Source organism: Rhinopithecus roxellana, chromosome 6 (genome assembly GCF_007565055.1).
Source record: "Rhinopithecus roxellana isolate Shanxi Qingling chromosome 6, ASM756505v1, whole genome shotgun sequence".
Lineage (NCBI taxonomy): Eukaryota > Metazoa > Chordata > Mammalia > Primates > Cercopithecidae > Rhinopithecus > Rhinopithecus roxellana.
Genome location: NC_044554.1, coordinates 22,605,929 through 22,633,685, shown reverse-complemented (window position 1 = coordinate 22,633,685; position 27,757 = coordinate 22,605,929). Strand labels below are relative to the sequence as shown.

Here is a 27,757-nt window from a genome sequence, read left to right as displayed (position 1 = left end):
GATTGTCTTTCAGAATGGAATGAAAATACAAATGCCTAGAAAGGAACTATATTCATCACTTCAGAAAGAGCCGTCCTTCTGTGGAAAATCTCTAGAACAGCTTCTCTTTGAGTCTTTTACTCTCTATGATTAAAAATAGCCACCACTTCCAGCCATGAATTGCAAGAAAATCAATAAGACCATGATGATCTATCTTGGAGTGTCATTTATTAGATTGATACAATTACTTTTCTTCTATGAAGGGCTCAGCTTTTGAATCTGTGATTGGTACGTATTTGGCCTTATGAGATGAATGATGAGATAAAATGTGTGAAAAAATTAAACTTCTATAGTGGCAAATGTAAGTGACTCAAGAGTTATGCTGGAGAATGGATCATTGCTTCACTTCTACAGTTTAAAAATTTATAAAACCAACCATGCATTATAAAACCAATATTGCAGTATTACATGGCCATCAGGTTTCAAAAGTTTGAGACTCCTGCAATGAAGGCCATTAGAAAACATGAAATATTATTATTACAGACAGGTTATGGACCATCTTGCCAACAGCTGACACTGATCTTTCTATGTGAGCAGTAAGTTGAGTGGGGAAAGACATGGGAAGCCTCAGGCAGAATTATATAAAATATCTTCCATCCTTGGTGCTTATTCATCAATAATTAACCTTGGCAAATCCATAACTTGGTTGGAATAAAATTAAACATTCCCCAAATGGCTCCTGAAATGGTGAATGATAAAATTATTGCTCTATGATTTGAGATAAAGATATCTAACCCTAAGTGCAAATAAAACATGGAAAGTTGATAATAACATTTTTAGTGAATAATATTATGAAATTAGAATAGTGAGAAGTTTTGTTATTGTGTTTTTTCCAACATCTGTATTAGCCCATTCTTAGCAGCTATAAGGAAATACCCAACACTGGGTAATTTATAAAGGAAAGCGGTTTAATTTACTCACAGTTCCGCAGGGGTGGGGAGGCTTCAGGAAACGTACAGTCATGGTGGAAGGGGAAGCAAACATGACCTTTTTCACAGGGCTGCAGCAAGAAGAAATGCAGGGCAAAGCAGGGGAAAGCCCCTTATAAAACCATCAGATCTCGCGAGAACTCACTCACTATAACAAGAACAACATGGAGGTAACTGTCCCTAAGATTGAATTACCTCCCACCAGGTCCCTCCCATGACGTGTGAGGATTATGGGAACTATATTTCAGGATGATATTTGAGTAGGGACACAGCCAAATCATATTATTATCCTAATTTTTTATTCTTCTTTTTGACTGCATGGAATATTTCTCAAATAAAGTATTATGTGTCATTTTCCAATTCTTATACGCTTTAGTCAGCCTGTTAAAAATGTATATAGATTTCCAATATACCTAATGCACTATCAAGCCCTAAAAGTGGCCACAAGAAGCACCATCCCATGGGTCTATACATTCTTTAGCAGGACTATCTTTTCCTATTAGAAATTGGAGGCATTTTAATAAAAGGGAGAAAGAAGTAGGTTTTAGATTCTTGTTAAGCTAAGTTTGAGTTCTCTCTTGTTTGAGTTGAGTTCTCTCTTGTCATTTATTGGTTAAATGAACTAAAGAAATTTAAATAAATTTTCTGAATCTCAACTTTTTAATTTTTAAAATGGACAGAACAATAGTTACATGACAAGATTGTTGAAAGAACTGAGATAAAATTGATAAAATACTTAACAGTGGGTCTTGTAATATATTAAATGTAATACAATATGTATAGGTTAAAATTGTATCATTATAAAAGATAATTCCTTAATCATTACAAAAGAATTCCTTTATTTTCCCTTTATAGATGTCCTCTACAAAATAACCTATTGCATTTTTTTGCATTGCTTACACTTTTAACCTGAAGACTGGTCACTAAGCAATGCATTTAATGTCTGTTGATTTGAGCATTCACTATGTGGACTAGGTAGTGATGTTATTGCAAAAGAAACAGCAATATTTTGCATCTTTCTAAGAAATTAGTACTGAAAACAATTAAGCAAATAAAGCAACATGATCTGTAAATAAATATCAAATAAATAATAATATTCTCAAACAATAATTGAAAATAATAGTGGCTTCAGACTAGGGAAAGGTCTGACTATGGTGAATGGGCCTTGAGCCTGGCCTTGAAAAATGCACAGATGGATAGAGCAAAGGGGACAGTCCTACCAAGCTGATGAAGAGAAGAACTAAAGAAGAGGTTCGCGTGGTATGTTTTGAGGTCAATGAGTGTATTAGTCTGTTTTCACGCTGCTGACTAAAAACATACCTGAAAGATTATTAGGTTGAAATTAACACACGAGAAAATTATGGGGCCTTCTGAAGACCATAATAAACCTATATTTTAGTACATATAATAATGACTAAAACATATACATCAGACGTCTTTTTTCTCTCAGTTCCTGTGTATGTACAGGATATCTATATTGCAAATATTTTTAACGTATATTTACATGGATATAAAGCCCTGCACTCTTTCCGTGCTTTGAACTCCCACCCCATCCTTTCTCAATAAACCATGCATATATTATTAGTCAAAGTTCTCCAGGGAAACAGAACCAATAGGATGGAGAGATATATACCTCTATCTATCTATCTATCTATCTATCTATCTATCTATCTATCTATCTATCTATCTATCTATCAATCAAACATCTATCTGTCTATATATTTGGATATGTAGGTATATGGATCTATTTTTTATTATATCTATTATACACACACACACACACACATATATATATGTGTGTATACACACGTTATAAAATAAGAAAATGACTCACATAATTATGGTGGCTGAAGTCTTTCGATCTGCCATCTGCAAGCTGGAGACCCAGGAAAGCTGGTGATATCATTCAATTGGAGCATGAAGGCCTGAGAACCCGGGGGTTGGGTGATCAATGATGTAAATCTAAGTCTAAGGGCAAAAGACTGATGTTCAGCTCAAGCAGTCAAGCAGAAAGGAAAAAATTCTCCCTCCCTCTGTTTTTTGTCTCATTCATGCCCTCAATAGGATGGATGATGCTCACCCACATTGGGGAGGGCAATCTGCTAAATCCACAGATTCAAATGCTAATCTCATTTGGAATAATTCTCACAGACACACCCAAAAACAATGTTCGGCCCAATGTCTGGCACTCCATAACCCAGTTAAATTGACACATAAAATTAACTGTTACAATGTACAAACACTTAAGCAGCATAGACATTCCTGCCTTTGCATGAGAGAGATGAGGCAGGGTTTTACAGTGCACAGTCCACAGGAAACATCTTGCAGCCTCACTGACATGTTGGTCCTGCAAAGTTCCATAGGTCATATCGCCAATGGAGCTAGCAGTGGGAACATTTCTCTTTCACCTTTCAAAAATAAGTGGCATCAAGTCCCCTCCTTCTCTGACAGATTTCTCTACTTTTGTCCTCCAATTCATGCTACTCTACTAATTCAAGTTGTTTTATCTTTATTCTGCAGAACACTTAAATAAGCCCATGCTGTTTTAAAAATATCTGAACTCCAGGCCAGGTGCTGTGGCTCACATCTGTAATCCCAGCACTTTGGGAGGCCGAGGTGGCAGATCTCCTGAGATTAGGAGTTTGAGAGCAGACTGACCAACACGGAGAAATCCCGTCTCTACTAAAAATACAAAATTAGGCAGGTGTGGTGGTGCATGCCTGTAATTTCACCTACTTGGGAGGCTGAGGCAGGAGAATCGCTTGAACCTGGGAGGTGGATGTTGCCGTGAGCCAAGATTGTGCCATTGCATTCCAGCCTGGGCAACGAGAGCAAAACTCCATCCCCCCACGCCACCCCTGCAAAGAAAAAAACAATATGTGTGTATACATATATATCTGAACTCCAATCCATCACCAGGCTCAGAAAAACCGAGAATCTCCTAGTTGATTTGATCTCAACTCCTTTAGAGGTTAATGTGACTATTAACAGGTTTTCCTGGATAAATATTAAAAGTACTATTATATAACACACATTATATTATATTAACTTTGTAAAATTCAACAAATAATTTTGAGTTTCTGACCCCAAGGGTTTTATCCAGGCAGGGCATGTAAACCTATAATCTAATCCTCTTGAGTAGGACCTTGAGACTGTCACCTGACTCCAAACAATTTCTCAAATAAATACATTAGTGTTCCTCAGAAAATTCTTGTAAGTGAATCTTCCTTTTCTTTTTCTTCCTTCCTTCCTTTCTTTCTTTCTTTCTTTCTTTCTTTCTTTCTTTCTTTCTTTCTTTCTTTCTTTCTTTCTTTCTTTCTTTCTTTCTTTCTTTCTTTCTTTCTTTCTTTCTTTCTTTTTCTTTCCTTCCTTCCTTCCTTCCTTCCTTCCTTCCTTCCTTCCTTCCTTCCTTCCTTCCTTCCTTCCTTCCTTCCTTCCTTCCTTCCTTCCTTCTTTCTGAGACGGAGTCTTGCTCTGTTCACAGGCTGGAGTGCATTGGCGTGATCTTGGCTCACTGCAACCTCCACCTCCCGGGTCTAAGTGATTCTCCTGCCTCAGTCTCCTGAGTAGCTGGGACTACAGATGCCTGCCACTATGCCTGGCTAATTTTTTGTATTTTAGTAGAGACAGGGTCTCACCATATTGGCCAGGATGGTCATGATCTCTTTTTTATTTTATTTTATTTTATTTTTTATTAAACTTTAAGTTCTAGGGTACATGTGCATAACGTGCAGTTTTGTTATATATGTATACTTGTGCCATGTTGGTGTGCTGTACCCATCAACTCGTCAACACCCATCAATTCGTCATTTATATCAGGTATAACTCCCAATGCAATCCCTCCCCCCTCCCCACTCCCCATGATAGGCCCCGGTGTGTGATATTCCCCTTCCCGAGTCCAAGTTTCCTCATTGTTCAGTTCCCACCTATGAGTGAGAACATGCGGTGTTTGGTTTTCTCTTCTTGTGATAGTTTGCTAAGAATGATGGTTTCCAGCTGCATCCATGTCCCTACAAAGGACGCAAACTCATCCTTTTTTATGGCTGCATAATATTCCATGGTGTATATGTGCCACATTTTCTTAATCCAGTCTGTCTCAGATGGACATTTGGGTTGATTCCAAGTCTTTGCTATTGTGAATAGTGCCGCAATAAACACGTGTGCATGTGTCTTTGTAGTAGAATAATTTATAACCCTTTGGGTATATACCCAGTAGTGGGATGGCTGGGTCATATGGTACATCTAGTTCTAGATCCTTGAGGAATTGCCATACTGTTTTCCATAATGGTTGAACTAGTTTACAATCCCACCAACAGTGTAAAAGTGTTCCTATTTCTCCACATCCTCTCCAACACCTGTTGTTTCCTTATTTTTTTATGATTGCCATTCTAACTGGTGTGAGATGGTATCTCATTGTGGTTTTGGTTTGCATTTCTCTGATGGCCAGTGATGATGAGCATTTTTTCATGTGTCTGTTGGCTGTATGAATGTCTTCTTTTGAGAAATGTCTGTTCATATCCTTTGCCCACTTTTTGATGGGGTTGTTTGTTTTTTTCTTGTATATTTGTTTGAGTTCTTTGTAGATTCTGGATATTAGCCCTTTGTCAGATGAGTAGGTTGCAAAAATTTTCTCCCATTCTGTAGGTTGCCTGTTCACTCTGATGGTAGTTTCTTTTGCTGTGCAGAAGCTCTTTAGTTTAATTAGATCCCATTTGTCAATTTTGGCTTTTGCTGCCATTGCTTTTGGTGTTTCAGACATGAAGTCCTTGCCCATGCCTATGTCCTGAATGGTACTACCTAGATTTTCTTCCAGGGTTTTCATGGTATTAGGTCTAACATTTAAGTCTCTAATCCATCTTGAATTAATCTTCGTATAAGGAGTAAGGAAAGGATCCAGTTTCAGCTTTCTACTTATGGCTAGCCAATTTTCCCAGCACCATTTATTAATTAGGGAATCCTTTCCCCATTTCTTGTTTTTGTCAGGTTTGTCAAAGATCAGATGGCTGTAGATGTGTGGTATTATTTCCAAGGACTCTGTTCTGTTCCATTGGTCTATATCTCTGTTTTGGTACCAGTACCATGCTGTTTTGGTTACTGTAGCCTTGTAGTATAGTTTGAAGTCAGGTAGCGTGACGCCTCCAGCTTTGTCCTTTTGACTTAGGATTGTCTTGGCAATGCGGGCTCTTTTTTGGTTCCATATGAACTTTAAAGCAGTTTTTTTCCAATTCTGTGAAGAAACTCATTGGTAGCGTGATGGGGATGGCATTGAATCTATAAATAACCTTGGGCAGTATGGCCATTTTCACGATATTGATTCTTCCTATCCATGAGCATGGTATGTTCTTCCATTTGTTAGTGTCCTCTTTTATTTCACTGAGCAGTGGTTTGTAGTTCTCCTTGAAGAGGTCCTTTACATCCCTTGTAAGTTGGATTCCTAGGTATTTGATTCTCTTTGAAGCAATTGTGAATGGAAGTTCATTCCTGATTTGGCTCTCTGCTTGTCTGTTACTGGTGTATAAGAATGCTTGTGATTTTTGCACATTAATTTTGTATCCTAAGACTTTGCTGAAGTTGCTTATCAGCTTAAGGAGATTTTGGGCTGAGACAATGGGGTTTTCTAAATATACAATCATGTCATCTGCAAACAGGGACAATTTGACTTCTTCTTTTCCTAACTGGATACCCTTGATTTCTTTCTCTTGCCTGATTGCCCTAGCCAGAACTTCCAACACTATGTTGAATAGGAGTGGTGAGGAGGGCATCCCTGTCTTGTGCCAGTTTTCAAAGGGAATTTTTCCAGTTTTTGCCCATTCAGTATGATATTAGCTGTGGGTTTGTCATAAATAGCTCTTATTATTTTGAGGTACGTTCCATCAATACCGAATTTATTGAGTATTTTTAGCATGAAGGGCTGTTGAATTTTGTCAAAAGCCTTTTCTGCATCTATTGAGATAATCATGTGGTTCTTGTCTTTGGTTCTGTTTATATGCTGGATTACGTTTATTGATTTGTGAATGTTGAACCAGCCTTGCATCCCAGGGATGAAGCCCACTTGATCATGGTGGATAAGCTTTTTGATGTGCTGCTGAATCCGGTTTGCCAGTATTTTATTGAGGATTTTTGCATCGATGTTCATCAGGGATATTGGTCTAAAATTCTCTTTTTTTGTTGTGTCTCTGCCAGGCTTTGGTATCAGGATGATGTTGGCCTCATAAAATGAGTTAGGGAGGATTCCCTCTTTTTCAATTGATTGGAATAGTTTCAGAAGGATTGGTACCAGCTCCTCCTTGTACCTCTGGTAGAATTCAGCTGTGAATCCATCTGGTCCTGGACTTTTTTTGGTGGGTAGGCTATTAATTGTTGCCTCAATTTCAGAGCCTGCTATTGGTCTATTCAGGGATTCAACTTCTTCCTGGTTTAGTCCTGGGAGAGTGTAAGTGTCCAGGAAATTATCCATTTCTTCTAGATTTTCTAGTTGATTTGCATAGAGGTGTTTATAGTATTCTCTGATGGTAGTTTGTATTTCTGTGGGGTCGGGGGTGATATCCCCTTTATCATTTTTTATTGCGTCTATTTGATTCCTCTCTCTTTTCTTCTTTATTAGTCTTGCTAGCGGTCTGTCAATTTTGTTGATCTTTTCAAAAAACCAACTCCTGGATTCATTGATTTTTTGGAGGGATTTTTGTGTCTCTATCTCCTTCAGTTCTGCTCTGATCTTAGTTATTTCTTGCCTTCTGCTAGCTTTTGAATGTGTTTGCTCTTGCCTCTCTAGTTCTTTTAATTGTGATGTTAGAGTGTCAATTTTAGATCTTTCCTGCTTTCTCTTGTGGGCATTTAGTGCTATAAATTTCCCTCTACACACTGCTTTAAATGTGTCCCAGAGATTCTGGTATGTTGTATCTTTGTTCTCATTGGTTTCAAAGAACATCTTTATTTCTGCTTTCATTTCATTATGTACCCAGTAGTCATTCAGGAGCAGGTTGTTCAGTTTCCATGTAGTTGAGCGGTTTTGATTGAGTTTCTTAGTCCTGAGTTCTAGTTTGATTGCACTGTGGTCTGAGAGATAGTTTGTTATAATTTCTGTTCTTGTACATTTGCTGAGGAGTGCTTTACTTCCAATTATGTGGTCAATTTTGAAATAAGTGTGATGTGGTGCTGAGAAGAATGTATATTCTGTTGATTTGGGGTGGAGAGTTCTATAGATGTCTATTAGGTCTGTTTGGTGCAGAGATGAGTTCAATTCCTGGATATCCTTGCTAACTTTCTGTCTCGTTGATCTGTCTAATGTTGATAGTGGAGTGTTGAAGTCTCCCATTATTATTGTATGGGAGTCTAAGTCTCTTTGTAAGTCTCTAAGGACTTGCTTTATGAATCTGGGTGCTCCTGTATTGGGTGCATATATATTTAGGAGGGTTAGCTCTTCCTGTTGAATTGATCCCTTTACCATTATGTAATGGCCTTCTTTGTCTCTTTTGATCTTTGATGGGTAAAGTCTGTTTTATCAGAGACAAGGATTGCAACCCCTGCTTTTTTTTGTTCTCCATTTGCTTGGTAGCTCTTCCTCCATCCCTTTATTTTGAGCCTATGTATGTCTCTGCATGGGAGATGGGTCTCCTGAATACAGCAGACTGATGGGTCTTGACTCTTTATCCAGTTTGCCAGTCTGTGTCTTTTAATTGGAGCATTTAGTCCATTAACATTTAAGGTTAATATTGTTATGTGTGAACTTGATCCTGCCATTATGATATTAACTGGTTATTTTGCTTGTTAGTTGATGCAGTTTCTTCCTAGCCTCGATGGTCTTTACATTTTGGCATGTTTTTGCAATGGCTGGTACATGGTTGTTCCTTTCCATGTTTAGGGCTTCCTTCAGGGTCTCTTGTAAGGCGGGCCTGGTGGTGACAAAATCTCTAAGCATTTGCTTATCTGTAAAGGATTTTATTTCTCCTTCACTTATGAAACTTAGTTTGGCTGGATATGAAATTCTGGGTTTAAAATCTTTTCTTTAAGAACATTGAATATTGGCCCCCACTCTCTTCTGGCTTGTAGAGTTTCTGCCGAGAGATCTGCTGTTAGTCTGATGGGCTTCCCTTTGTGGGTAACCCGACCTTTCTCTCTGGCTGCCCTTAAGATTTTTTCCTTCATTTCAACTTTGGTGAATCTGACAATTATGTGTCTTGGAGTTGCTCTTCTGGAGGAGTATCTTTGTGGCGTTCTCTGTATTTCCTGAATTTGAATGTTGGCCTGCCCTACTAGGTTGGGGAAGTTCTCCTGGATGATATCCTGAAGAGTGTTTTCCAACTTGGTTCCATTTTCCCCCTCACTTTCAGGCACCCCAATCAGACGTAGATTTGGTCTTTTTACATAATCCCATACTTCTTGCAGGCTTTGTTCATTTCTTTTTCTTCTTTTTTCTTTTGGTTTCTCTTCTCGCTTCATTTCATTCATTTGATCCTCAATCGCTGATACTCTTTCTTCCAGTTGATCGAGTCGGTTACTGAAGCTTGTGCATTTGTCACGTATTTCTCGTGTCATGGTTTTCATCTCTGTCATTTCGTTTATGACCTTCTCTGCATTAATTAGTCTAGCTGTCAATTCTTCCACTCTTTTTTCAAGATTTTTAGTTTCTTTGCGCTGGGTACGTAACTCCTCCTTCAGCTCTGAGAAGTTTGATGGACTGAAGCCTTCTTCTCTCATCTCGTCAAAGTCATTCTCTGACCAGCTTTGATCCGTTGCTGGTGATGGGCTGCGCTCCTTTGCAGGGGGAGATGCACTCTTATTTTTTGAATTTCCAGCTTTTCTGCCCTGCTTCTTCCCCATCTTTGTGGTTTTATCTGTCTCTGGTCTTTGACGATGGTGACGTACTGATGGGGTTTTGGTATAGGTGTTCTTCCTGTTTGATAGTTTTCCTTCTGACAATCAGGACCCTCAGCTATAGGTCTGCTGGAGATTGCTTGAGGTTCACTCCAGACCCTGTTTGCCTGGGTATCAGCAGCAGAGGTTGCAGAAGATAGAATATTGCTGAACAGCGAGTGTACCTGTCTGATTCTTACTTTGGAAGCTTCCTCTCAGGGGTGTACTCCACCCTGTGAGGTGTGGGGTGTCAGACTGCCCCTAGTGGGGGATGTCTCCCAGTTAGGCTACTCAGGGGTGAGGGACCCACTTGAGCAGGCAGTCTGTCCGTTCTTAGATCTCAACCTCCGTGTTGGGAGATCCACTGCTCTCTTCAAAGCTGTCAGACAGAGTCGTTTGTGTCTGCTCAGGCCTCTGCTGCTTCCCCTGTTGTGCCCTGTCCCCAGAGGTGGAGTCTACAGAGACAGGCAGGTTTCCTTGAGCTGCTGTGAGCTCCACCCAGTTTGAGCTTCCCAGGGGCTTTGTTTACCTACTTAAGCCTCAGCAATGGCGGGCGCCCCTCCCCCAGCCTCCCTGCTGTCTTGCGGATAGGTCACCGCAGACTGCTGTGTTAGCAATGAGGGAGGCTCCGTGGGCGTGGGACCCTCCCGGCCAGGTGTGGGATATATTCTCCTGGTGTGCCAGTTGGCTTAAAGCGCAGTATTGGGGTGGGAGTTACCCGATTTTCCAGGTGTTGTGTGTCTCAGTTCCCCTGGCTAGGAAAATGGATTCCCTTCCCCCTTGCGCTTCTCAGGTGAGACGATGCCTCGCCCTGCTTCAGCTCTCACTGGTCAGGCTGCAGCAGCTGACCAGCACCGATTGTCCGGCACTCCCTAGTGAGATGACCCCAGTACCTCAGTTGAAAATGCAGAAATCACCGGTCTTCTGTGTCGCTTGCGCTGGGAGTTGGAGACTGGAGCTGTTCCTATTCGGCCATCTTCGGTCATGATCTCTTGACCTCATGATCTGCCCGCCTCGGCCACCCAAAGTGCTGGAATTACGGATGTGAGCCACCATGCCCTCCCAAGTCTTCTGTTTCTTATATAACTTTACACCTGGATAATGCTACATCATTTAAAAATTGTCTTCACATATATTTTCTTGTATGAACCTTTCATGAAACACGCATATAAGTATTCAAGATAATTGTGTTCTTTTCCACTTTATAGTTTAGCAGGGTGGTATTTGGAAATTTTGAACAAACAACTCAAGTGCAGCTGGAGAGTAAGTGAGAAAATTCACTAAAAGAGTGAAAGGAAACTTTGAAGGCTTATGTATAATCATAATGTGCAAAACCTGGAATATCCATTGTATAGCTTAACTAACCCCCCCAAAATCTTATTACTTAAAAAGCATCTTATTATTATCATGATTATTGTTAATTCTCTAATTCTTTCAGTTGACTGTGCAGTTCTGCTGGTCTCACTGGGTTGATTGACGTGATTGTAGCCAGTAGGTAGCTCAGCTGGGGTAGGTTGTGCTAAGGGACCTCACAAAAGCCTCAGCTGAGATGAATAAAGCCAGGACAGCTAGGATCCTCTCTCCATGTGTCTCACCTCCTTGGCTTCTTCAGAGCATGGAAAACTCAGTAATTTCCCAGGCTAGCCTGGTAACCATATACCACATTCTGATAATATATTTCTAGTTTACAAGTGCATTCACAGCTTTTTCTAATTTAATTGTCCCAAGAAACCTGAGAGGTAGTAATGTTAGTAGTAGTATTTTCTCTGCTCTTACAGTTGAGGAACCTCAACATCTGAAAAGCCAATGACTTTCCAATCCAACTAGCTATTAGAATGCAGAGCTAGGATTTAAAACCAGACATTGTCAACAGAAAAATCCTGAAGAATAAGACATGCACACATGTGCCCATTCTCCAAAGAGTACATTCTAAATTCTAAAGTCCATTTATAAAATGATTGAATAAATAATGCTGATCATCTAAGTTATAACTTCACGTCTTATTAATATTTTTTCAATTTACAAGTATTGTAAAGTGACAAAACTAATTTTATTACTTAATATTTTATACATTAAGGAACACATTCTAAATATGACTTTTTCTTTTATTTAAATTACAGATACACTTTGGACTAAGTATAAAAGAAAAAAATTGATGTTTCATGTATTAAGAATTCAAAACTAAATTTATCAAACTTTTCACTAAAATACTTCTCATGATTTTTCTCTCAAAATTGAGAAGCCAGTTTACAATCAGTTGTAATCTCACTTGAATTTCTTCCACTCTAGCTGTAAATCCCACGTTAAAGTAGAGCTAACAAAAATGGCTGAAATCAGCAATTCAGAAGCAATCCAGCCTTAACAAAAAATGAAGCGTTGGACCTTAAGCCACTGCAGGTTCTTGCTCCATTCAATGAACACAATCCTCTCTCACCTTCTAATAGAGAAGGAATATTAATAAAAGACCTTCATATGCATCTATATAAATATTATAAGCCATATTGTCTATAGTTATACAACCATGCAAATTCATACATACACAAAAATGCATGGACTTTTAAACATACAAAGGATGAGAATAGCTTCAGTTTTATCACTCATTACATCACACACAAAAGCAGTTATGGTATTAATATACACTATGTCATTTTTTTTTTGGCATTGGTTACAAAAGATGTTAGCATTTGGTTCCCTCATAAGAGACTGCGTTATTTTTGTTGTTATTTTTTAAAAATCAGTTGTAATTTTTGGTGCTTTTATACTGCAAAACTACAAATTCACTTTGGAAGGTACAAGATCGAACTATGTAATGATTATTCCAAAAATCTGGACTTACTTTCTGAGCAACTTATTCATTTCTGTTTGATTTATTTATTCGTTATTGTTCCCTAACCTCAACAGCTAAGACATTAAGTCCACATTCTGAGGAAAGGTAGGTTACAACATTGAGGCTGCAGATTCAGTGCTGAACAGTCCCGTCTAAGAAATGTAACAGCAAGAAAAGCGTAGGAGTGATAGTCGAGAGTGGGTCTGAAAAAGTGGTTATTATGATAATGTGCTGCTAACCAATTGTGTGACTGTGACTTAACAGTCACCCATTAAATTAACTTTTTGGGGTTCTTCTGTCCACACTTGTTAAAAAAGGGGCGGGGGAATAAAATCATGTTTTCAAAATTTCATACTAAAACTTAATTTTAATATTTTTACAATCTGGATATTACTGCAGAACCCCACGTCCACAACTTCCCGTAATCTTTTATTATTGTGTAGTCCCTCCCTTTAGAGAACAAGTTATAAGCACTCAAAACCTTTGCTGCTTACTAATATTGTATCATTTAAAATAATCTAATTAACAATCGAATTGTTCTGTGAAAGTTCTAAATGAAAAGGGCCATTCTTAGCTCCCTTGGGAAATGTGCCTTAAAGGTATCAGGGTCTCTCTTGCTAATCTTCAGTTACTCAAACCCTTTCCTAGAATATTTTAAAACCTTCTTTTAAAGAAAATAAATGAAACTACAAATCCCAAGAGCCAAAGCTGAAAACAGACATTTCCTCTCCTGCCCCTCCCGCCCCCTTTATAGCTAGGAGTCTAGAAAGCTAAAACTCAAGTTGAGGCATCCTGAAATATGCCTGAAAGAAACGTCGCCTGTTTCTTCCGTTTTTAGCCAAGGGTTCACTGGGCTCCTTTAAATCGGTGCTGAGAGCGAGGAAGGATCCGGAGCGACGCAGGATGGGGTGGGCGTGGGCCGCGGGCATCACCTGTTCCGAGAGGCGCCTGCGCACTGCGAGGGCGCGGGCGAGGAGGCGGTGCGCGGTGGGAGGGGCGGAGGGCGCCCGGCTGGCACCGCTCAGATCTGCTTCTCCCCGGCTCGGGGCGCCGAGGCGGCGTCCAGGAGGCGTCTTCTGCAAAGGTTGCCTGGCGCTGTCCAACATGGAGGAGGCACCGGCAGCAGGCGTTACCTGCGAGCAGGACTAACTCCCACCTGGCGTTCCGGGAGGCAGTGCCTGGTCCGGAGTCCGGGGACTCGGCTGCCTGCACGCCCCGAGGCGGACCCCGGCTCTGACTGCTCCCCTGGCCGCGGGCTTCTCGACTGGGACGCGGCGCGAGGAGGGAGCGCGGCGGCCCCGAGTCTCCCTGAGCCATGGGCAACGAGGCGAGCTTGGAAGGGGAAGGGCTCCCGGAAGGGCTGGCGGCGGCCGCAGCGGCCGGAGGAGGGGCTAGCGGGGCGGGGAGCCCCTCGCACACCGCGATCCCGGCCGGCATGGAGGCGGATTTGAGCCAGCTGAGCGAAGAGGAGAGGAGACAGATCGCTGCTGTCATGTCAAGGGCGCAGGGGCTGCCCAAGGGAAGCGTCCCCTCGGCCGCTGCGGAGTCGCCTTCCATGCACAGGCATGCACAGCATGATGTATATGTCCGGGCATATATGTACAGCTTCCCGTGCACATATGTGCCAGCCCGTATGTGCCAGCACGGCGGTACATATATGTCGCCTCCGTTCATTTTATTCTCCCCAATGGGGTGGTCATAAAGATATCCTAAGCCTTTTGATGGGCGGAGTAAAAATGATGCATTGTAGAGTTTCTGGTGGGATAGTCAAGGGTTACATTCTTGGAACTGTGATTTTAGGTTGTGATTTTTGGCCTTTTGGAGCCCTTTCCCTCTAGGATGGCGTGGAGAGACGCCCTCCAGTGTTTTACTAATCTGGAAGTCTTCCATTAATACAACACGGACGTGTTGGGAAATAGATAGAGCTGGGTGTTTACCTGTCTCTGTTTAAACCACTTGGCCATTGCGGGGTCTTTTTCTCTGTGAATGATGTCTAAATATTTCTGTAACAATACTTTAATCCCCTTGTAGGTGATTTGTCCTCTCTCGCCACCCCACCCCCAGAGGAGAGCAGAAGCTGTTTAGGTAGAAGGAATATAATGAATATACCTTTTTTATTAATTGAGGAACCCTAAAATATGTGTGGCATTAAACAGATGGTTTGGTCACAGCAGAGCAGGTGCTGTACATGTATTTCTAAATTAGCATATGCTATTTTTAAGCCACTGCTCTTTTTTATGCAAAAGTGGCCTTCAGTTTAGGGAAGAACATGTGAATTTTATTACCTTAGAAAATAATTTTGAATACATACTTTTAAAAACAAAGCAAATAAATGGCAAGTATAAGAGCTAATCAGTAATATGAACGTATTCATTTCCGTCTGTAACTCTCCATTTTCCTTCATCCCAATAGATTAGTTGTTTTCTAATTAGAGTACTAAGAGGGTATAATCATTGTGCCTGCCTTGCCTTTCTTATTGTAAACAAACCCTTTAACTTTGCACCCTCTAGTAGAGAACAGTTTTCTGTCCGTGGTCCTGAAACAATTTCTCTTTTATGACAACTGAAGGGAAACCTACAATTTTCATTTGAGATATTGTAAGCACGAAAGACCTGGATATATAGGTGTAGGTCCTTATCCTGTACTTTATAAAATGATGAAAAAAAAACTTAGTCACTATCACGTAAGCATAATTTTGCCAAATAATCATAGGAGAAATGTAAAATGTTTTATGGGTAGTGACAGTATTTTCACATAAAATCTTAATTGCTTAAAATCTACCAGGTAAAAAGCGTATTTATCTTGAAACCACTAATACTAGTGAAAACTAGCCCCTTTATGTTAAGTATGTTTTTCTGTATTTTTAAACTATGAAATCTATGGGGCTATTTCTTTGGAAAAAGTCTTTCTTGTTCTCTTATCCAGTTTATGATATGTACTGTTTTCCTCTACTTGATGAAAACTTGACTAGAAAAAATTAGTGTTCATTCACTAGACTTTCACAGGATAATAACAAAGTACAATACTTTTATTAGCCTTTTAGAACTGTATGCCCGATCTTTTATATTTTTTCCTAAGAGATACAAGCAACAGGTCTATCATGCTGGTTAACATTACCAGTTACAGTGAGATCTTTGATTTCTAGATTTCTAACTTTTCTTCTGTTCAGAGGGTGGCTAAGAAACATTATTTCCACCTATAAAACTGTTGCTTCATGCCGTATTTGTATCAGATAGTATACTTTTAAAGCTCTCTACTGATAATTTTGTTAGGGTGGAAATCTTATCAATAGGTAGTGTGTGGCCCAAACAGTTATTGGTGAAAACTTTATCCAAATACTAAAAAATAAACAATAATTTTCTGACTTTTGCAACTTGCTCTTAAATTTTACTGAAAGATTTCTATAAAAGGTACATAACTTTTTAAAGTTATTTTCCTTATATATGATAACCAAAGAAACATTTGGTTTATCACTTAGACTTTTAAAGTTATAGAGTTGTGTAAATTTAATTAATAGAGGAAGGCATACACAAATTATTTGAAGTTTTAAGCATTTAAGTGGTGTGAATTGAACATAGAATTTTAAAAATAAAGACTGAGAGCATGAGTTTTTATCCTATTGACTTTAACCAACTCATAGCAAATTACAAATACTTCTCAGTCAATGTGTCTCATGTTCCTTGCCTTTAAATAAGGCTAATAATACCTGTCTTACCTGTCTTAGAGAGTCCATTGAAGATCAGTTAAAAGTTGACATGAGTGTTTTTGTTTGAGTTGTAATTTACATGAACCCTACAAATATAAAGAGTGGTAATATCAGTATCAACAGTGGATGACACTGTCACTGATGGCTACAGGCAAATTGTTGAATTGTACATTGTTTTTCAGTTATTTTGATACGTGAATTTTCTTTTGCATGGGGAAAAATCAGTTCAATGGAGTGTAAACCACCTCCTCCTCCCACAAACCAGGAGTGAGGATACCAGATTCCTGTGACTAACTAGTTTTATGACCTTGAATTAGTCACTTAGCTTCTCTTAGTCCCTATATCCCGGCACTTAGAGCATAAATGCATAGATATTTGTTTATATAATATATATATAAATTAACAGATAGTCCCAAAGTTGCTTATATTTCTAATATTATAAAATTTTGTGTGACTCAGCACTGTCAAGTGTCACTGCTTGTTGTGTTCCATTTATAAAAGATTTTATTACCTCAGATACTTTTACATTCCTACATTTGCATATATGTTTTCCTCATCTTAGGGGAAATATTTTATTTTCTGCTAACAATTTGAAAGAAAAATTCTAAGGATGACAATAGTAAAATGGAAAGGGAGACAGTACTAAATATAGGTAGTTACAAGCTAGCAGTAGATGACAGGTTACAAATGAAATGCTCATGGATTTTTTATTCATTGTATACCCAGAGAAGTGCAATTTCATTACTTTTTCTACTCATTCTATTTACAGTTACAGATAAATCATATGAGAAGGGCTTTATTGAAAAAACTTCTCTGATTAGTAGGAATATTTAATAAGAATTCTGACTGAACTGATTATTTTCTTTACTACTTTCAGCCTCCTCTACTGGGCTTCTTCCTAAAGGTGTAGGCCAAATCCAGGTTCTAAAAAGAATATGGAATTTATCCATTTATGTCTCAGAAGGCCTGTAGAAGAATTTTTAAGTGAAAGCAATTCAAGAAACATTAAAGTAAAACAAATACATGATATATTTATTCCTTGGTTCACTCATTGGTAATCATCCACTTATTCATTAATTCATCAAATATTAATGCTCATCTACTAGTTGCCAGGCTTGATTCTGACGATGCAAAGATAAATGAAATATATCTTTTCTCTCTAGGAGTTCACAGTCTAGTATACAAGGCGGAGATTGCATTTTAATCACTTTTTCTTTAACAGTAAAACTGTTAAGCCTAACAAAATTTCACCAAAAGACAATGGCACCTTTACATTTTTGTTTGGTATTGACAATTTTTTCTCTTGATTTTGTTTCCATTTCCCACTCAAAGATCTGTGTGTTTTACTTTTGTTTACATAGTTACAGCACCTAAAACTAAGTTTAAATTATAGGACAGTCTTTAGGGTTGTATGCCTGTTTTCTAATGGGGATTCTATAGTGAAGTACAACTTATACTTGTGGGAAGTACATGCAATTATAATTCCTGGTGCAAGCAGCTTGCTTTCAATTTTGCTGTTTCTGATCATCACAAATATTTGGCATTCATGAAGTTTATTTTTTGTTGTTTTGTAGACATGATGGATTAAGTGAAATATTAAAACAATGATTGAAATAAGTTTAGTAGTATTTCAAGAGAGAAAAATTTAGCATAATTAAGGATAGATTTTTTTTTTTTTTTTTGTACTCTGTTTAAAGTTAGATTTAGAGGACTCTGTACAGGGAAGTTATTTAAACAAAATGCTTAATAATTACTCATAGGATTGCCATACCTGTAATCAGCCCTAAGCATGTGCTCTTCAAGGGAATGGTACAATATATTAAGTAAATATAGAAGATTTATAGAATAATGTCAAGGTCTGAATAGTGTACCTATAAAGAAATGTTCAGAATGATTTTCTCCAAATGGAAATACGTAGCAGTGCATTTTAAGAGCTACCTTGGAACTATTGGAATTAACTAGGGTAACACTTTTAGTTCTGTTTAAGTAAAAACTAAAGAGACATGGTAGAATATATGTATTTTTGTAAACTTTTCCTTGGAGGAAATTGCAAAAATTCGGAATCTACTTATTTGTCTTTTACCAGAAAATCACTTTATGCATACATTGCCATTTATAGATTATTTTCTTTTCTTCTAAGTGTTTGCTACCTAGAAGTAATGCTTCTCTGCTTCTTTCTGCTATCCCTTACATCCTGACTTGTATTCAAATTTCTGTGTCAGGAAATTTGGAAAAAGTTAATTCATAAGAAGTATTGATTATGAAATAAAATATTTGTAATCTCTCTCATTAGCAGGTAAATTTTGATAAGCTAAATTAGAACCTGTAAATCGCTATTCTCATACTATATTTTAGGTGCTACTAAGTTACTTTCTTTATTCTTGTTTCCTTTAATGAAAAAAAACATATTTTTCAAAATTTAAAAAGCCTCATATATCAAACAAAATACTTGTAATCTGATTTTCTCCATAATTCTAATTTAGAATATTCTTTTAGCTGCAACTTTATCAATGAAATATGAATTATTTTAAAAGTTTCTGTATTTAATATGACTTTTGGCTAAAGCAATAGATATATACAAAGTAAGAAACTCCTATTTTAATTATTTAACCATAGTCATTTAAAATGTATCATGTGTCCAAAGCTGTTTTAAAAAATACAGCTTATATATTCGTCTATGAATTAAGCTATATCTTGAAAATTACTTGCTACATTTAATCTCAATGTCAATAATAAATTAGATTACTAATAATCGATCAATGGCATTAGGAGATGATGTAGCAAACACTGAGTAAAGAGATATATGGATACCAAGATATATCTCAAGACAATTTAAGCATCTATTGTTGCTTCCCATAAAAATTTCGGGTTAAGAATTAGTTATTTTTTCAAAAAGATAACACTGATCTTGAGAATAAAGATAGGATTGTTCCTCAAGAATGTCTAAATCATGAATGTAGAAATTCTTATTCTGTAAAGTTTTTTAAGGATAATAGTTGATGAATAGTGCCTTTCTAGATGGAGGCATGGGGATAATCCCCAGTTGCTCTCTGAGGCTCTCAGGATTTCAGGTGCCCACATCTGTGTCCCAGTCTCTCCTGGCCAGTGACCTGGATCCCTAGAAGCCCAAGTAAAATTAAATAGATTATAAACTTTTTAGCATCCCTGGGAAAACATCATGTAAACTCCATTATCAGAAACTCCCCTTATTTCACATTGTATTCCCTATTTAGCTCATGTAAATTCTCAAAATGAAGTTTTAAAAAAGTCTCAGCAGACTCCTACATTTAAAAATGAATATTTTTAATTCTCAATGCTGCTAGCATTTGGAAGACTTTCTTTGATCATAACTTTTTATAAAAAGAAAAAATACACTGTGTGAACATGTATGTCTTATGACATTGCATTGATTTATTGAGGTTTTAATTTAAACCTATATTTAGTTAAGTTTTAAGGTCATATTCTATTAAGTGCAAAGATAAATTACTTTTATTATAAGTATTTTCTAATTATATATTTTAATTTTATCACTCATAAGAGCAAGTTTTTTTTCTTTTCTTTACCTCCTTGTTGAAAATCTCTACCCATTAAAAGAAAGAAAAAAAAAAGTATTAAAAGTTTTATGAACACTTAAAGGATGCTACAAAAATGGGTCCTCGTAATATTTATACATTCATAATTTTGAAGATATAAGCAATAGCTTTTTCATATTCCTTTGATTTGAAATAATTTCCATTATTTTCACTTCTTTTTTTTTTTTTTTTTTTTTTTTACTCTTCTAGGAAACAAGAGTTGGATAGTAGTCATCCTCCAAAGCAATCAGGAAGACCCCCGGACCCTGGGCGTCCAGCTCAACCTGGTCTCAGTAAAAGTAGAACTACAGACACTTTCAGGTCAGAGCAGAAATTGCCTGGGAGGAGTCCTTCCACTATTAGCTTGAAAGAATCAAAGTCCAGAACTGATTTTAAGGAAGAACACAAATCTAGTATGATGCCTGGCTTCCTCTCAGAGGTTAACCCTTTAAGTGCTGTCTCCTCTGTTGTAAATAAATTCAACCCTTTTGATTTGATATCAGACTCTGAGGCATCCCAGGAAGAAACCACCAAGAAACAAAAAGTGATTCTGAAGGAGCAAGGAAAACCTGAGGGAATCACAAAACCTCCTTCACAGCAACAGCCACCCAAGCCGGTTCCTAAGCAGCAAGGACCTGGTAGGGATCTACTTCAGCAGGATGGCCCTCCCAAATCAATATCTTCTCAGCAACCAGAAAAAATTAAATCACAACCTCCAGGTACAGGAAAGCCAATTCAGGGTCCTGCCCAGACTCCTCAGACAGACCATACAAAATTGCCACTTCAACGAGATGCATCCAGGCCTCAGACTAAACAGGCAGACATAGTAAAGGGAGAATCAGTTAAACCCTCTCTGCAAAGCCCATCCAAACCACCTATTCAGCAACCAACTCCTGGAAAACCTCCAGCACAGCAGCCTGGACCTGAAAAATCACAGCCTGGGCCTGCAAAGCCCCCAGCTCAGCCCCCAGGGCTAACAAAGCCACTGGCTCAACAACCAGGGACAGTGAAACCCCCAGTCCAGCCACCAGGGACAGCAAAGCCTCCAGCTCAGCCTCTTGATCCTACTAAGTCTCCAGCTCAGCAGACTGGGTCAGAGAAGCCTTCATTGGAGCAGCCTGGGCCAAAGACTCTTGCTCAGCCTCCTGGAGTTGGGAAGACTCCAGCTCAACAGCCAGGGCCAGCAAAGCCTCCAACCCAGCAGATGGGGACATCAAAACCCCTAGCTCAACAATCTGGGCTACAGTCTCCAGCTAAGGCACCTGGGCCTACAAAGACTCCAGTTCAGCAGGCTGGGCCAGGAAAAATTCCAGCTCAACAGGCAGGACCCGCAAAGCCTTCTGCCCAGCAGACTGGCCCAACAAAGCCTCCTTCACAACTGCCTGGTCCAACAAAGCCCCCACCTCAACAGCCTGGCTCAGCAAAGTCCCCTCCTCAACAGCCTAGCTCAGCAAAGCCCCCACCTCAACAGCCTGGCTCAGCAAAACCCCCACCCCAACAGCCTGGCTCAGCAAAGCCCCCACCTCAACAGCCTGGCTCAGCAAAGCCCCCACCCCAACAGCCTGGCTCAGCAAAGCCCCCATCTCAACAGCCTGGCTCAGCAAAACCCTCAGCTCAACAGCCTAGCCCAGCAAAGCCCTTGGCTCAGCAATCTACAAAACCAGTAAGCCAAACAGGATCAGGAAAACCTCTGCAGCCACCAACAATGTCTCCATCTGCAAAACAGCTTCCTTCACAAGGCCTCCCTAAAACCATCTGTCCTCTTTGCAATACCACTGAACTTCTGTTGCATGTTCCAGAAAAGGCCAATTTTAACACATGCACTGAGTGTCAAACCACTGTCTGTAGCCTCTGTGGTTTTAATCCCAATCCTCATTTAATGGAGGTAAGTGCATTTATTCACTGAGTCCATACTCTTCAGCCATATCATCGTCTTACACAAATGATGCTTAACTAAACATATACATGACATGATGGCATTGTCTTTCTCTGGATTCTCCCCTCCTTCCTTTGTTTTGTTCTCTGTCAGTTGTAATTTTTTAAAAATATTTCTCTGACTAGAAGCCTCAAACATTGCCACAATTTCTGAAAATTTGACATATAAGACAAATATAAATTGATTGAAAGATGATGAGCACCTACTCATTTCACTCTATATGTAATACCAACACTGTTATTTAGCATACAATGACATTGCTTTAACTTTTACATTGGTCTTCCCACCTATCAAAATTTTGGTACTCATAAATGTTATTTATATTTGTGTTAGAAAGAAAAGTAGATAATGTTTTCGAATTCTGAATACAATGTTAACTTAAAATTGAATATCTTTTTTAATCTGCACATCCCTTTTCCCTGCCACTAATTCTGATATATCAAATGAGGGCATGTTGAGAGTCTTTAATAACAGTATTAAATCATTTCACAAAAGGAAGAAGTTGTTAGAGCAAATTCAGAATGTATGGGTGACTTCTCAGATTACCGTTTATATCTCCTAGGCTTGAATCTGGGTAGCCTTATGTTTCCAAGAGTTAGCTGGGTAATACTTTCTGACTCATCAAATTATAAAAGGGTTAATTGTGATATAGATGAGTACAAGTTTGTTTATTCAGATTGAGGCTAGAAGAGTAGTTCTCAGCAAGTCAACTGACTGTATTAATATTAGTTCAGCATGAAAAGGCCTGGAATAATGTAGCATTTTAATAGGTAGAGATTCAGAGTTCTTATTAGGGGAAGGGACAAGAAGATACAAAGCATTTTTTAAAACTCAGAAATTCTCTGGCATTAAGGAATAAAACAGTGAAGATGGTATAAAGAAATGGGCAATGAGGCTGGAGATAGGTTAGAGTCAGACTTTGGCTTTCCACATTTAGTAGGTAGTGATGAGCATATAAATAGAGAAGAGGTTTAAGATCTAAGAGAATATGAGAGATTCATTTTTTAAAGAGATCTAATAGCGTTTACTTAATGAGAAGGCACAGAAATCATTTAGCCTGTCTGGAGGACAACTGTTAGTGCACTATCTGTGCATTACATCTGCAAGCACCCCAGGAAGTAACTGACAGCAGGCAATGGAGGATTATGTGATTTAAATATCCCTGAGACGTGAAGCTTGTATACTTTTGTTATAAATGAAATATATCATGATAATAATAATGATGATCATTGCTAATTTATGTTAATGTGGATACTTCTGAAAAAATGATGCAGATTTAAAATATATCAACTTTTGGTTGTTTTCTAAAGTAACTTTTACTTTTATAAACAAAAGTAGTATTGAGTAGTTTAACTTTTCAAATAAATAATCATTTATAAAACTACAGTTAAGAATATGCTGCATTTGATTTATGGAGAAAATCAGAATATAAGTATTTTATATATACATATATATATAATATATGTGTATATGTATATATTTACACATATGTATATACATATACATATGTTTTTATATATACGTATATATGTAGCTTTTTAAGTTTTGGTAAAATATGCTTCTCCCCATATTATACTCTCCTTATAGGAATGTGAAGTAATAATGACTTCAAGTGATAGACGATCATTTTATAGTGTTTGGATTTGTCTTGGTTTTGTGGCAATTTACAAGGCAGAAATATGCAGCTGGAAATTTAAGCTGTATGTGTTATTTCTACACCCAATATAAGAAAGACAGATATTATTTGAATACATACTATGTGAAAGATATTCTGTTATATGTTTGGTGGGATATAAAGATAACTAAAACATGAATGTTGATCTTAACAGATTAAAAATTACTAGATAATACATGCATAAGAAAATAGAATATGTGACCAGATGATAAGAGCTGTGAGAGATATGAATAAATATTATGGACTTCAGAGTAGAAAGTGCTCATTTCCAGGGGATGAGATTAAGGAAAGCTTCATGGGGAAAATGGCATTTGAGCTGGGCATATAAGGATGAGGCACTATTTCAATAGATATAGGACATAAAACAGTGTAATGATTTGGGCCCAAAGTTGGAACTCCAGAAGTACAGAGTGTATTTTAGGGAGTCAAGAATAAATGTAGGTTAGCTAGGGTGATGGAAAAGAAATGGTCAGTGAGATTGGAAATAGGTTGAAATCAGATTTTAGCCTTACACGTTTAGCAGGTAGTAATGAGCTTCCTACTTTTTGAAAGGTACCTCAGTTAATATGCTACACATTTGATAGTTCATTGTACTAATTTGTATCAAATGCCTCATTACAAAGCATTATTGAATGCTATGGGAAAATCAAATATTTGTTAAATGTGCAGTCTTCTCTCAACCATACATAGGGGAAATACAACTTGCACATAAAAAGAACATCTATATATTCATTGCTATACAAAGTAACTTTGAATAGGGCTATTCAGTTCGCAGAGTCCTTTGTTTTATTAAAATTAAACTCATAATTTTATGGACATATATGTTTCTTCTCTATTATACCAATGAGGAAGCTGGCATTCAAATAGTTACTATAGTTAGTTTAGTTGTGAGGATCACCCAGATAGTATATTCCCAAACAGAAGCCAATCATTCTGATTCCAAATCAGTTTACTTATGGTAGGAAGAGAGATGAAGTGTTATAGGGTCAAAGGAAGAAACCGTCACCATCAGTGGGGATATTAGAGCTATCTTCATGAAAGGTGAAGTATGTGAGCTGGGAATATGAAAGATAATAAGAATTTGAACACACATAAATGAGCATGGAAGAAGCTGGGAATATAAGGGCAGGTAGAGGGACTCACTAGCTATGTAAAGGCAGGCGTTTCCTTATTGACTGAATAAACTTGGACAAGCCATTTACACTTTCTGTTACAATGGCACCATTTGACATATGGAAATAATAACATGCTCTCTGCCACACACACTAGAAGACTAACTGAAAATTTGCATGAGAAAGTATTTTAGATATGTGAAGTGCTTTTAAAGTTGCAATATATTGCAATAGATAATATTTGAAACAAATTTGGCCTTTAAATTTATTGTACATTCTTTTTTACATAGATAACAATATTATAAATTCTTAGATGCTGAGGCAGCCATCTAAAGACATTGGATCAATAGTATTAGTGATATTTCATTTTAACTTTTATTGATTTTTTTTCCTTTAAGAAAAAATGCAATCAAAAGTTCCAATTCTGAACTCTAGAAAGGCATCTTTTCTTTCTTTTTTTTTTTTTTTTTGTTGAGACGGAGTCTCACTCTGTCACCCAGGCTGGAGTGCAGTGGCCGGATCTCAGCTCACTGCAAGCTCCGCCTCCTGGGTTTACGCCATTCTCCTGCCTCAGCCTCCTGAGTAGCTGGGACTACAGGCGCCCGCCACCTCGCCCGGCTAGTTTTTTGTATTTTTAGTAGAGACGGGGTTTCACTGTGTTAGCCAGGATGGTCTCAATCTCCTGACCTCGTGATCCGCCCGTCTCGGCCTCCCAAAGTGCTGGGATTACAGGCTTGAGCCACCGTGCCTGGCCAAGGCATCTTTTCTCATACTGCCTACCAAATGGCCAGTTTCTCAAAATCCTAAATTATATGGAGGGCAGAATTGAGAAGTTAGAGCTCTAGAGAGAGACTCTAAACTTCTGTTATAGGAGATAAGTAGATGAAATTTTGGGGACAACCACCACTTATGTCACAGTTGTGGTGTAAACACCGTAACTTTCATATGTATCCATGAAAAAGTAAATCTGCATCTTCCAAAGAGGATGTAACACTCTGGGTAAAGTTGCCCTCAAATATTCAAGTTGAGTAAACCGTTTTTCTATGCAAGAGAGAGACAGAAGCTGGACATCCTTCGGTACAAATACATGAACTTATTATTTTCCAGCTTGATGTTTATATGCACGTAGCTCTTTGCTTGCGTGATGTATGGGTGAAATAGATACATTTACCATTCCTTGAAAAAGGAAGAATTTCTCTAACATTTTTTGTTACCAGTCTATCAGAATTATGACTATATTTGCTTGTGACCATCATGGCTCTCTAATGACTACCAGGTCTGGGAAGGAAGGAAGGACTGGATAATTAGCTACACTCAACCACAAGCTTTAGGGAAGGGGACGTGTTTACTCCCTTAGTTCCAAACCTACCAATCATCACCCCACAACCCGCCCCTGCCACACATGAGCACTTTAGGCAACCCAAACATCTATGTGAAGAGGATTGCCTTTAAATTAACTGCCCTCTCTGGAGGCTATCAAGATGTATGCTGTTCCAGACAAGCCTTAGGTATCCACTGGCTCCAAGCCTAGACGTTTGATGCCTAGACCTTGACCAGTGGAGTGTATAGCTGCATCTCTTCTTGTGGGCCCATTAATTGAATAAATCTCTCTAATATTTTCCCTTTCTTTGGGCTTGCATGTTGACACAGAACCTGAACATTTGCTTTCTAATTGGAGGCAGAAGTATGTTGTTTTTGTTGATTTACTTTATCTCTTTTGATAAATAGCCTCACTCAAGATATATTTAGGAACAGAGATCTAAAGGCCTGTCTCTAATGTTTGGTAATTTTCCCAACTCTTATTAATTTTTGTAATAAGTGAAAATGACTTGTCACTTTTCAGAATGTTGAAAATGAACCAAATGTTAGGGATTAAAATGGATTTAAGCGAAGTTTTCTTGTCAGTTTTTTTTTTTTTTTTTGTCATTATGGCGCATATGTGAGTCAGTTTTTTGGCAGAAGCCAGATATTTTGTCTAACAAATCCATAGCCACCTTTAATGAACTCAAACAAACAAACAAAAAACTCCTTGACTTGCATATATCAACTTTCGTATAAACTTTCTCCACTTAATGAAAAACAAAACAAAACAAAAAATGACTGAAATTCTTTAGTTGGGTAAAATGGCTTAACTGGCCATGACCTTTCGGTGGATAATCCTGTTGCATCTTATTTTTCTAGTAAGAGAAATGGAGAGAAGTTGTTCGGAAGAGCTGGTAGAAAATAGTGGAGCTATGCTAGATATCAGGAGGCTGGACTCTGTGGAGAGAAAAAGCCTGTAAGACATTCCTGATGGTGAAGTAACTGAAAGAACTTTTAGAAAAGAGGATGTTCTCTTTTTAGTTGCTTGCTGTTTTTAGCACAAAGACTTTTTTTTTTACCTGAAATTCTAAGCAAAAACTGCCACACAGTTCCTCTTAAAAAGGAGGACTGAGCACACAGATGCTCATCTCCTCTATCTTCAAGTCCCACTTTTAAAAAGATTTAAAGTATAGTCATTCCAAGAAATGTGAAAGAGCTCCAAAAACGTTAAGTTGGTATGTTGAAGAATTCCTTGAAGGTAGAAAGAAAATTGAAAGGACAAAGAGCTGAGAAAACCACTATCCAATTGGCTACTCAGGAGACCTCAGAGAAACCCTAACTTGGAATCAAAAAATATAAAAAGCAGTAGTGGGATGTGGGTAGCAATCAAAGAATAAATTGCAGAACTGCAATGGGAACAAAAGGACAATTGGTCTCTTAATCTTCACTGGGAAGACAAGATATAGGAGGAACCCCTTCAGGCTAAAGCCAGAGATTAATCCACAAATGAAAGGGTGACCTGCCTGAGGAAAGGCCCCCATAAGAAAAAAAGAACCTTCAAAAAGAAGAATAGAAGTGGAGGTGATGCTCCTCTCCCACAATGGGGTATTGCAAAAAAGAAAACAAATAGAACATTACTCATCTATAAGTCAAATGCTCTAAATTATTACCATCAGAGTAAAACTGTCCTTACTCAGATACTGACCCCCTGCCATCCTGTTTTCTCTCATTCGAAGTAGAGAACAAATGGGGAAGCAGAACTGTCTACAAACAGACAAAAAACTGTTGATTACATGTGAGTGGATT

At 38.2% G+C, this 27,757-nt stretch overlaps 1 protein-coding gene across 1 annotated transcript in view; it reads left to right on the top strand.

Annotated features, from left to right (window-relative positions):
* The first annotated feature begins 13,963 nt into the window (after positions 1–13,963).
* PCLO (piccolo presynaptic cytomatrix protein) overlaps positions 13,964–27,757 on the top strand; it is a 404,629-nt gene continuing 390,835 nt past the window's right edge. The window contains 2 exon segments of the mRNA XM_030932711.1: positions 13,964–14,211; positions 20,137–21,811. Of these exon segments, the coding sequence (XP_030788571.1) occupies positions 13,964–14,211; positions 20,137–21,811 (1,923 nt within the window).